At 30.0% G+C, this 13,174-nt stretch overlaps 1 protein-coding gene across 2 annotated transcripts; it reads left to right on the top strand.

Annotated features, from left to right (window-relative positions):
• The first annotated feature begins 3,043 nt into the window (after nucleotides 1-3,043).
• On the top strand, nucleotides 3,044-5,900 carry LOC149145673 (uncharacterized). Of its 2 annotated transcripts, XM_089449915.1 has the most exons (3): nucleotides 3,044-3,255; nucleotides 3,370-3,560; nucleotides 5,511-5,900. In XM_089449915.1, the coding sequence occupies exons 1-3, from the start codon at nucleotides 3,250-3,252 to the stop codon at nucleotides 5,536-5,538; spliced, it is 225 nt and encodes a 74-aa protein (XP_089306041.1). In that variant the 5' UTR covers nucleotides 3,044-3,249; the 3' UTR covers nucleotides 5,539-5,900. The 2 variants fall into 2 exon arrangements, with proteins under 2 accessions (XP_089306041.1, XP_089306040.1); XM_089449914.1 differs by having other exon boundaries at nucleotides 3,050-3,560.
• Nucleotides 5,901-13,174: the final 7,274 nt, after the last annotated feature.

Here is a 13,174-nt window from a genome sequence, read left to right as displayed (position 1 = left end):
TAATAAAGAATTATGCATTAATATTTATTTACTAAATATTTAAAAAGTTTGGTCCCATTTTTTTTTTTAAATTTATTTATTAAATTACTAATAAAAAATGATAATTATAGTTATATATACATTTTTGTTTGTTAAGTTATTTGATATATATTTGTTTGTTAAGTTGTGAGGTCACACCAATTTTTAATATGGATGAATTTTTTCTATGGAGTTTCGAAACAAAACACCCATCACAATTTATTTTACACCAGATAGACATTTGTTATATATGTATATATTCTCTCATTTATATTCAATTATTTTCAATTTCAAATTTCAATTTATATTGTTTTTCTATTTAATATTAAATTATTATCATAAATTTATCCAAATTTGTATCTATTCTCAAACATTAAATAATCCTCTATCTTTAAAAAACCATATTTATAAGGAAATCAATCTTAAATTTTAATTTTATGGAGATGAAGAAAAGCAAAATGCTATATACCTTCACTCATAAGATTTTTCACATTAATATTTGTTTAAAATATTATATTTAAAATTTTTCATTTGGATTAATGCAATATTTTTTTATCAAAGTTCAATAACATAAATTTAAATAAGATTGTGATTTCTTGTTATTTAAAATATTTCTCTCATAAATTAATTCAACTTTTTGAAAATGCTAAAAACGCTCAAACTCTATACATCAAATAACTTAAATTTACGATTATAAAAAATTTCTACCAAATTCTAAACCTAATAAACAAATATTAAAAAAAATCTTACACATATTAACTATACTATACTTTTTAAATTACTCTTTAAAATTGGTTTTAAGCATTGGATACCATAAAAAGAAAGGAGACTATAAAAATTGTCCGTAAGCTTTGATATCCTTTCAAAATGGGTACTGTAAGTATCATGATTATGTCAGATGCTCCCGTGAGATATTATCTTTACACTTCTCGCTTAATTCAAAATCCATGGTAAAGAATCTTTATTTACGCTATATATAATTGAAGATCCATGATTAATTTACGTCGGTGGCCATATATAATTATAATTACTGGTCAGTTTTAAATTAACAACTTCTCTCTGAACTCCCAACTCAACTACACTGATATTAATATTATAAAAAATTAGCTATTAAACTTATAAATGATGTAAATTGGAGTTAATGAGAGTTATTTTAAGTGAAATGATTATTTTTAAATTTTGATGAGTAATATAATGTACATTATTGTAATAATTTAGTGCTTCGGGATATTTTTGTATTGATGAACTTTTAAATAAATATATTTATAAATTAGTGGATTCCAAAGCGTGACTGTCGTAGAAACAACGCCGAGAGTAGCAAGTGAGGTAAATTATGAGCAAAAAGTGTCAAGTTGAGAGGAGGAGAGTGGGTATCAAAATGTTGGCAGATGTGAGAGCTAGAGGAGAAATGTAGACAAAAAAGAGTTGTTTTTAATGAAACAATCTAATTTTTCTAAAATTTGGTAGAAATTTATTGAAATCACAAGTTTAATGGATAATCTTTGTCCAATGGAAGTGCCCTATGTTTTTCCACGGTGCTGAATCCATATATACAGTAAAAAAACCAGTTTCAATAACACAAATCAAGATTTTACCTTAAATTTTTCCGCCGCAGGATTTCAGCATTGGAAAGTCCAAAGAGTCGCTCTAAAGACAACTCCCACAAAAATAAAAATAAAAAGTGAACTGATTAAAAAAAAAGCCTATCAACCCCTATATATACTTATAAATTAACTTAATACCAACAATCTCACTCTAACCATCCAATTAAAAAACTAATTTCTTACTAGATTTTTTTTTTTTTTTTTACCATAACCAATAACCCGTTTTTCCACCGATTAGCCTGACTTTGCAACTACCGCACGACGTTCATCATCGTCACCTGATTAAGATGTTCATCATCGTCACCTCATTAAGATGGGCTCTGCGAAACAGACGGGCTTTAAAAAACAGAGAAATCTCTGATTCCAATTCTGATTGTCAATCATTCATTAATTAAATCAATTCTGATTGTCAATCATTCATTAATTTAAATAAATAAGAAGAGTTTTCATTAACGAGACCATATTTTTTTTGGGAGAACAATAAAAATTCAGGGACAAAATTTAGAAATTTTTAGAAAATATGAGTTAAAGTTATCGAGCTTTATGATTTGGGTAGGAAGAGGTTTTTGATGACACTAAATTTATTTTTACTATAGAAAAACTATTCAAACAATCTCATCGTCAGATTTTTTGGAAAAAAAGAACTAGACTCTAGTTGAAATGACCATTCTAAAAACACACTAGACTTAGTAGAAATGAGCATTTCCGTAGACAACTCCACATACATAGAGTCTGCCCCTTGGTTCCTGCAAACAATAATGGCTAGAATTCGGTAATTATTTTTACAAAAAATTCTGGCAGTAGAAATGTTTAAATCGTGTTTTTATAATGGAAATGGATTTAGCACCATCAAAAAACCTTGGGGCACCCAAAATTTTGAAGTTTGACAACTATAACTTGGATTTATAAAAATTTCTACTAGATTTTTTCAAAATCATTCTTGAATTTCCATAATTTTCCGGGCAATAGACCCCACAAATTAGCCCAGATGACAGATTTCTTGCCGGAATCACTAAAAAAATTTCGAAAAATTAAAATGCTGGATTGTTTGAAAATTTTCAAAAAATCAGAATGCTAGATTGTTTGAAAATATTCAAAAAATCACAATACTGGATTGTTTGCATAATTTTTTATATTAGAAATAGATTCAGGGCCATGAAAAAACCTACCGAAATCCTGAAACTAAAATTTTCAAAAAATTTCTACCAAAGTTTTTCAAAATTTCTACCAAAGTTTTTCAAACAGTGGTTTAGACTAACCGTAATAAAGAGTGTGCCCCTCGGTTCCTGTTCCACCACACACAATTGTACGTCTTGATGTAGTCAGGGAGCTGGGACGCGAAGAATATCACGTGTTTCAGTCACGAGCTGAACATAAACACAACATAAAATCTGCCGACACAAATTATTACTTTATAAATGTCCTGGGCAGACCGCTGGCCAACTTCAATAACCAGTGAATGCAAACATTGGGGCACGAGACCACTGGCAGATCTCACTTGGCCCACTAAAATATAACAGCAACAATAGATTAGAATTCCCTACTTGTTCAAAGTAAATCATCCCTGGAAAGAGTACTGTTTTCTCTGAATGTGAGAAATTTTGATTGTTTCAGAGAAGGGTAAAAGATGAAGGTAGTCCTACCTCTTGTTATCGTTGTTGTTTTTGCCTCATTATTCACCTTGTGTTTTGCCATACAGCGGCCTGCTAACATGCTGGGGTTTTCCACTGACGATTACCAATACAAGGTGGAAGCCAATCGTGCACTGAATGAGCAGAGGAGGTTTGAGAAAAAAATGTCAAGAACTGGTTATTATGGCTTCATGGATTCCCACGCCCCTTTCTACATGAAGAAAACAAGGACAGGTCTGCCTGGTAACAGACGTCATGGGTTCAGCTTTAGAAATGTGCCAAGCATCCCTAATCCCACACAGAATAAGTAAGTACTCTACTCCCTTATTGGCTTTCCCTTCCAGGGAAAAAAATTCTGAGATGAAATGATTTGAATTAATTAGCCAATAGCTTTATAGACTATTTTGGGTTCTAGGTTCAGATAATGGGTAAAAACAGATTGTCAAAATCTGGTGGTTAACTCGATGTTGTAAAAGAGTCAATGATAAAACCAGATAATGCAAATCTATTGGTTAGCTCTTTGCGGTAAAAGAGTCAATGATAAAACCAGATAATGCAAATCTACTGGTTAGCTCTTTGTTGTAAAAGAGTTAATGGGCTCAGTAGTTTTCAACTTATTGTCTCCACCATGGATCTATATCTGTTATCTCCAGAAGATTTAAATTCACTCTGGAATAGCAACTGGCCCCATCAGCATGAAAACCTAATTGCACTGGCCTGACAAGATCTTACATACTAGTTATCTTCCCATGATGGCCTAGAACAGTTTATCCAGCTGCAAAGTTATCTAACCTTACAATCTGCTGTTTAGGTCTGGTGCTGTGGACAAACCTAGTAGAACAACCACATAGAATATGGCTTAATTTGTCATTAGCCTTTTCAATCCAAAACAGTAGGAATTAGTAAAAAGTCAGATGAATCACCATTAATCATTAAACTATTTTGTCTATCTCTATTTACCACCCATGATGGCTTAGAATAGTTTATCCAAATGCAAAGTTATTTAAACTTACAATCTGCTATTTAGGCATGGTGTTGGTGGACAAAGTGTTATAGTAGCACAGCCACATAGAATCCGTCTGATATGGAAAGAATGAACAAGTTAGTATTAATTTTCATGAATTTTTTTAATCTAAAAAGTTCAGAATTAATCAGATGAATCACCATTAACCATTTATCAATTTTGTTTATCTTTATCTCTATTTATTATTAGAATATATTTTTCAAAATTCAATCTGAATTAATTAGATAAATCACCATTAATCATTTATCTATTTTATTTCTATTTCTATTTACTATTAAGTATATTTTTCAAAATTCAATTGAAACATTTTTCAGAACCTGAACAGTCTATTTATGTCTACAGTTTAAAAATTAAAAAACCCAATCTCTTAACTTTTATCTTCACCTCTATCTTTCACCTCTATCTTCCTTTATATTATATAGAATAATAATAACTTATAGAATAATAATAACTATTTAATTAATGAGATGAATCACAGTTAATCATTTATCTATTTTATCTCTATCGCTGTTTACTACTAAAATGTATTTTTCAAAATTCAATTGAAACATTTTTCAGAACCTAAACCGTCTATTTATGTCCACATTTTAAAAATTCAATCTCCTAACTTCTATCTTTGATTATATTATATAGAATAATAATAACTATTTCCATAATATTATATATAATAATAATAATAATAAAACGATTATCAACCTTTTTTGTTATTAAAACATATTTTTATATTTTATATAAAAATTGATTTTTTTAGAGCACAACGAAACTTGAAATCATTACACCAATATTCTTATTAACAAACTTATAAATCAAATTTATAAAGGAAAAAATGAATTTACAAAAAGCTAAGATAATTTCTTTCATTAACTTTTTTTCAGAGAGAAAATCATCATGGATTATATTAGGAGAATATAAAGTTCTGGATTATATTAGGAGAATATAAAGTTCTGAATACATAACATGACTGTCTCATCCTGGAACAAAATCAGATAGGTCTAATACTGCAGATTAAACAGGAACTTCCACAAAAAATATGACTATCCAGATAGCTTACTCATATAGATAGGCAAACATACAGACACATCCCTTTTTGATGTAATGAGGTTCAGTCTGACCCCACAAAGTTGTGTTTCAGAACATTATCTAACAAAAGTTGTCAACACCAATGTCTAGATTTTTTCTTCCAGGGAGAGTTTAAGATCGATCTAAGTCATGTTTTCCTTTGTTTCATTTCAGGTATAGACCGGGCTATGGTTTTCGATGAAGTTCATCAATGGCAGGCTTTCAGAACATAGTAACTAAATTAGTATGTCTGATCCAGTTACGAAGATTAGGCTTCTGTTCTAGAAACTACACCGAAATACTGTAAATGGAGTGCATTAATAAGTTAACAGCTTAATTGCAGTAAGGGTGAGTATCGAAAGTTTTTAATCTACAAGGTATACTATAATTATATAAAATATACAAAAGTTAGTTACATTTTCGCCATGAAATTTCTGTAAAGGGAACCTTGAATTCTCATCAGAAGTAAGTTTTTCGAAATAATATCAGTGTATCATAGGAGTTTTAAATGGAGAAATATACCACAAATTTGTCGAGAATAAATTTGGCCTCTTGTTTTCTCTCTCTTGCTTGGTGGATGTCATAGTTTAAGCTGGCATGCATCGTGACTGCATGATTAAAATTTCAAGGCTTGCTTTATACAAAAGTTCAATACAAATTGTTTGGTTTTTAATGAAGAAATTAAACAAATTCTGAGTCCTGCAGGATTAAAATTTCAAGGCTTGCTTTATACAAAATATCAACATAGATTTGTTTGGATTTTAATGAAAAAATTAAACAAATTCTGGGTGTTTAGACCAAAATGGTTCGTGGAAACTGGACCATCTACTTGGTAGGTTCACATTGGAAACTTTGGAAGTACCATTTTCTAATGTAAATATTCAAGTTCTTGTTAGCCAGAAAATATGTCAAAACTTACAGTTATGTTTTTTTGATTGGTATAAAAATCACAAAAGTTAGCTTAACAATGTACTATTTACCATTCATCCATCCAAAACCTCATAAATTGTGAGCTGTAAATCATGTTGAATCAAACTTGCATCCATGATAATGATTGACCATATCAAATGAATTCACATGTGCTCTAAATTAAATTGTTGTTGAGTGTTTTTTATTTTGTAATTTGTTGTTTTAGAATAACAATTTTTTAGGTTATTCACCATTCCCTTTATAATGTTATAATGTTAGAGATGGTCATTAAAATATACATTTAGTAATATTATGAATGTAAGAAATTGTATATATTGAAATTGAAAATTTTGTAATGAGCTAAAATGAGTTATTAGTGCAAGTCATCATATAAGCTTGATTTGTCTTATTAAGTTAAAAATAGTATAAAATGAAAATTAAGTTAAAAAGAGTGTAAAATGAAAGTGGATGCTTTATATTGAATGGAAGAAAAAGTGAGATGGGATGCCTTTTATAAGTTGCTGAATATTTGTATATGTCATACGGAAGATTATTTGTAATGACATGTTTTATTTATTTTTCGTGAATGTAGTTAATTTATATTTGTTGATTTAATACATATGCATTTTATTTATAGATATATTAATTTTAGGTTCTATACAAGCATGCCTAACTCATGATGAATTAAATTGATTGGGTGGTTGCTGATATTGCATATTTTTTTAAAAAAGAAAAAAAAGAGAATGGAGGGTTTTTCAAATAAATTTCTTAGATAGATTGTTGGATTTGGCCAAGATGCATATTTTTCTTTCTCACAAGAGGAAGAGTTTAAAACTTGTGAAACATATAAATAAGTTCTTGACTAGGGAAGAAAGTTACTCATAATACCCAAGAAATGAAATTTTTTCACAAATGTTGCAGTAGGAAGTTAGAGATAGTCATTAAGATGTTGTGACATGAAATGTTTGAAATAACAATACCATTTAGCATGATCACAAACTAATGATGGTTTCCAATATGAAAAAACAACATTATATTGATGTGGAGGGATTATTCAAGATACATTCACAAATGATTTGAATATAGTGATGAAATGTAGAGAATCAAATTAGCTTCTCAAATATATTAATTTAATCTATAGAAGTTATATACGACTAATTGAAATTCAAGTTTTTATAACATTGATATGTTAGTTTTTCTACAATATAATGTATATGTTCACATTAATGATTGAGTACTTAAGTGATGGAATTTCTTTAAACTAATTCCTACAATTGTAAAGAACAATGTTCTTGTATGCCACTATGTTATATATGACTATGTGAAATTCAAGTTTTTATAACATTGATATGTTAGTTTTTTTACAATATAATGCATATATTCACATTAGTGTAATGATTGAGTATGTAAGTGGATTTTCTTTAAACTAATTCCTACAATTGTAAAGAACAATATATTCTTGTGTGCCACTATTTTTGAAAAATTTTAATGCCAATTTCAATTTTTTTAACTAGGAAAGTCTGCAAAATATTGGTAAAATTGTTGGAAAAACGAACTACTAACAACGATAAAACCAAGGTTTTAATCCATTTTCATTATAACTAAAAATTTTGTGTGTGTAGAGGTTTAGTGAAGGTTTTTTGTTTTTTTTTTTTTTTCTCTTGCACATATATCAATAATGCACATGAGTGCACTAATGATTTACACACACTAAGGCATACACATTATGGTTTATTAGTCTCTGCCAAGGCATGACTCTAGCAATCGATTTGCCTTTGACTATCCATTAAATGAACTTTGACCAATATATTCTTTAATGTTTAACTTTATAAAAAATATGTGTTTTTTAACATTATTAAAAAAACCAATTTGTAATTGTCTTATTGACCATTTCACATTTTGAAGGTCATATTTCCACCTTCACAACATGTGCAATGGAGCATAATGAAATATCATTCTTTCAGCGAAATTCTATGCCACTGCCAAGATTTGTGCAACTGCATTTTCCCTTTCTTTAATGTAACTGATTTTAGAGAACTGTTTTCAGTTCTCTGTGAGTAACTGAGAAACTACTCGCAACACAATACTTCTTTAGCTATCGTGTTTTAGGAATATTACTACTCAGATATTTACACAAACACACACACACACACACATACACACACTCACTGTAATTCACAATTTTGCACAATATTGTGCAGGCTATAGTCCTGAAGAAACATTCTGCTCCACTTTCCCTAACCACCTTAATATGTTTTCCAGAGACAATACAAACGACAGTTTTGGGCCTAGCTATCATGTGTGATAATTTTAAATGGACATTACGATGCGATATCAACCTTCTATCTACAATCTACACTATAAGTTTGGTTTTTCATTTTCTTTGGATGAGGGAAATTTATATGTTACATAATTTTTTGAATTGAAGATTGGGAGATTGGGTGGATATGAAGGTAGTTAACAAATTGTGTAGAATGTTAACACATGATCTTGGGCGTAAGGAGTGTTTGGTTCAATAATTGCATATTATCTATAGGGAAATATCATTCTCGTAAAAGGGCCTGTGTTTATGACGACATTCACTCTTTTGATGATAATAATCAAGACAATTGTGGGAGCTATTATTCTTTTTGAGGACATTTATTTGGGTAGGTACATTCGTTCCTTTCTAGCTTATTGAATTAATGAATCGATTCGAAGTTATTCATTTTCGTAAATAGAACAATTTAAGCTGCTAACCAGACTAGGCTTATCCGTTGAATACAATGCATTGGGAGGAATTGTGATTCTAATAGGGATATACACTTTTTTGTGGGGAAAGGCCAAGGATAGCAAGGTCTCAACTGATACAAATAACTCACAAGTGATTTCCAATTCTCAAAAAAGAAAATGAGGTAGAAAACATAGAAATTACGTCCAACTAACTCCTGCATTAGGCGCCTCAACCTCACTGAGTAAAATGAAATGGCAATTGGGAGAAATGCAACATGATTATATTTATTTATTAGAAGTGTCGATTGTTTCCATATAAGATATGTATACTACAAGCCTATTAGGTTTCCACCATATAACATAACAACAAAACTAACTTTCAGTGATTTGACTTTGTCTTCAAGTATGTGAAGAATTTGGAGCATTTTCAATTAGTCATAATAATGATTACTTTTGTATGTGAAGAATTTTGAAATAATGATTACATTTATATGTGAAGAGTTTCAAAATAACGATTACTTTTGTATGTGAGAATTTTTTAGCATTTTTAGTTAGTCATAATTATGATTTCACTATGGAAATGGGTAAAGGGGACTGTGTAATGTGAGTTGTTATGAAAAATGGAAGCTATTAGGTGGGGAATAATTATTAACATAAATATATATGAAATTGTTGAAAAGATAATTGAATTAACTAATGTTATTTAATTAGTTATAAATAATTTATAATTAAATGTTTTGAGTTTAATTATTTAAGAATTTGAGATTATTAGAAATATAATTAAATCAATAATAAGTATTATTAGTCCTTGCCAAGGCTTGACTCTAGCAATCGATTTGATTTTGACTACCCATTAGATGAGCCTTGACTAATATATTCTCTAATGTTTAACTTTAATATATATATATATATATATATATATATATATATATATATATATATATATATATATATATATATATATATATATATATATATATATATATATTTTAACATTATTAAAAAAACCAATTTGTAATCGTCTTATTGGTTCATATTTTGAAGGTCTTATTTCCACCTTCACGACACGTGCAATGGAGTATAATGAAATAATCATTCTTTTAGCCGAATTCTATGCCACTGTCGAGATTTGTGCAACTACATTTTCCCTTTTGTTAATGTAACTTTTTTCAGTTCTTTGTGAGTAACTCCTCACAAAACAATACTGCTTTAGCTAGCGTGTTTTTGGAATTGATTATCCTAGAGATTGGAGGTTTAGGTTTAGATTAAAATATTTAAAACATGAAAGAAGTGAGGAATGTGAAATGCACATCATGAGTTTTACAAAAGAAATGGGAAACCATCTCTATGAACAAGGATTATCAAGCACTATCTTAAACAAAGAAAGCAATTGAAGTTATTGTTCTTATTTTCAAAATTACGAGCCATGGTACCTTAGATATGAATATGGAGTATTACAATATTTTGGTTTCCATTGTTGTTTTGATTCTCATTTTAAGTTTTTTTGTTGTTGAAGGTAAAAAATACTATAATATTATTTATCGCTCAATAAGGTTACGCGTAAACATATTCACAACCAGAGACTCACTAGGAAATTTGATCACTGTTACGTGCTCTAATGGAAGAATGAATAGTTTACCGAATGTCCGTGTGAGTACACTCACATGTTCCAACATACTGTTGATTCGAATAATAAATTGGAAGGAATTGGGTCTCCAAGTGTGTTTGAATAAGTTTAGCGGTCTCCAAATGTGTAATTGTTATCTAAAATCACCCATCTTCACCATCATCTTGATTTTATTAATCCCATATACTTTCAAAAATCTACAAAATGTAGGTAATAATTTATAAAGAAGGAAAATAATTATTTGTAAAATATGTTTCTATTTTTAATGAATATTTTGTTTAATTAATAAAAAAATACAAACTCTTTTATCATTTGATGGAACTAAGTCAAAATTATCTACATGTAATATAATAGAAACTACATATCATAGAAACATAGACAACATAGTAGCATAGTTGATGTTGTAGCTTTTAATTCGCAAGAAACATAATTGATTTTTTAGTTTTAAATTTGCAAGAAATATAAATTGAAATTTAAGAAACAAATATGTAACAAATAAATCTTTAGAGTAATCATTTTTGGACAATGCCCGTCATCCATGGATTTAGGTGTAAAGGTTTGGATTTTTGCTTCATTAAGCTATCATAGTAATTTTATGGGAAATTCTTACATCACTCATGGTTAAGGTTCATTTTTTTTTTCAACTGTGGTTCACGGTCACTGAGTGGCCGCTACATCCACGGGAAATAATCCGGACATATCCACCCAAAGGGATCTACCCGTCGAACTAATATGTCGGGCCTAACCCCAAGGGCATTGAGGAGATTTGACCTTGTTACCTCCCAATTGGCAAGGTACTTAGCAATGGGAACTCGACCAACTGAGCTATCCCTTAGGGCTTCAATTCAGGTTCATTTAGTTGTGTGTAAATCAACAACAAAAAAACTTTAAGATAAGGTCATAAAGATTCAATTCGTGTAACTTCATACATAAATTGAATTAAATGCTTTTGTAATCACTTGGTTGAAGCTAACAATTAAGTAATATACTTTTACAAAGTTTGTGTGGCAGGGACCACATTACCATGCAACACTTGTTTAATTTTGAAACTCTAATGCATATTTTAGATATTGAAAGCCTTGGGATGTTTCCAATGATAATACACAATGCCATATTTGATATGCATGTGCAATGATTGACATAAACAAATGTGTATTATATATTTTTAAAGTCTAAGTGCATATTTTATATAATGGCAACACCAATGCATATTACATATGAAATAACATCAATGTGTGTTATTACAAGATTAGTAATGGTATCATTAAAGTGAAAGGTGCTTTTGTTGTATTTACAAACATTAATGCTTTTACAAGTATATGCAGTAATGCATGATACACATGAGTTTAGCAATTGACAACCATAATATATATTTTATTAATAATGAATAGATGATGTTTACATTTTGTGGGAGGCCATGGCTATATACTATCTTGGGTGCCTCTTGGCGAATGGGCATGATCTTTGATCATGCCCTTTGCCTAATAACTTATAAACTAACTAATTTTTTTATATAACATTGCCTTCCTCTCAAAAGAATGCTTTGTCCTCAAAGCATACGTAACGACGAATGTTGTTGATGAAACGCTTCAGTCTCCCAAGAAGCTTATTCTTCTGGTAAGTCCTTCCACTTGATCAAGTTTTCCTTGATTACACAAGATCGAAGCTTCCTTTCTCTGGTAGATAAGATACCTACTGGTTCTAAAATGACCCTTCCTTCATCATCTAGAGATGGAAGCATTGTTTGTGATGATTGATGGTCGCCTAGTGCCCTTTTAAGGCAGGAGACATGGAAGACATTGTGAACACGACTTTTCTCTGGAAGGATTAAACTATATGCAACTTGGCTAATCTTTTTATTGATTTGATATGGTCCATAAAACTTCAGTGCTAATTTAATTTTTCCTTTTTGTTTCAAGGCAACTGTTTGTATTGCTGGAGCTTGAAAAATACCCATTCTTCGACTTCAAATTCTCTCTCGGTTCTGTTTCGGTCCGCTTGTTGCTTCATACGGTTCCTTGCATTATTCAAGTTTTCTTTTAGGGTTTGTACAATTTTTTGGGTCCTTCTAGTTGGTTTTTAAACACAGTTAGATTTTTCTGGACGGTAGCTAGACCCTTCCATTTTGGAGGTTCGTATCCATACAAAGCTTGGAATGGAGTCATTTTTTTCTGACGTATGATAAGTAGAATTATACCACCATTCAGCGAGATGCAACCACTGAGCCCACTTATTTTGTTTTTCTGTAGCGTAACAACGTAGGTAGGCTTCCAAACATTTATTGACAACCTCTGTTTGTCCATCTGTTTGAGGGTGGTAAGCGGAACTCATATTTAGGTAGGTTCCTATATGGTTGAACAACTCTTTCCAAAAATTACCCTTAAATTTGGCATCTCTATCACTCACAATGACTTTCGGAAAATCATGTAATTTATAAATATTTTTGCAGAATATCTCAACGATTTGTTTAGTTGAGTCTGATTTCTTCATTGCAATAAAGTGAGCATATTTGGTGAGTATGTCGACTACTATGAAGATCTTATCCTTGCCTTCAGATACAGGTAATCCCTCAATAAAGTCCATTGATATT

The sequence above is a fragment of the Pinus tabuliformis genome, chromosome X (assembly GCF_031772625.1).
Source record: "Pinus tabuliformis cultivar Carrire ecotype Pingquan chromosome X, CPIR1, whole genome shotgun sequence".
NCBI lineage: Eukaryota > Viridiplantae > Streptophyta > Pinopsida > Pinales > Pinaceae > Pinus > Pinus tabuliformis.
Note: the sequence above shows the minus strand (reverse complement) of the source record. Positions and strands in the feature narration are given on the sequence as shown.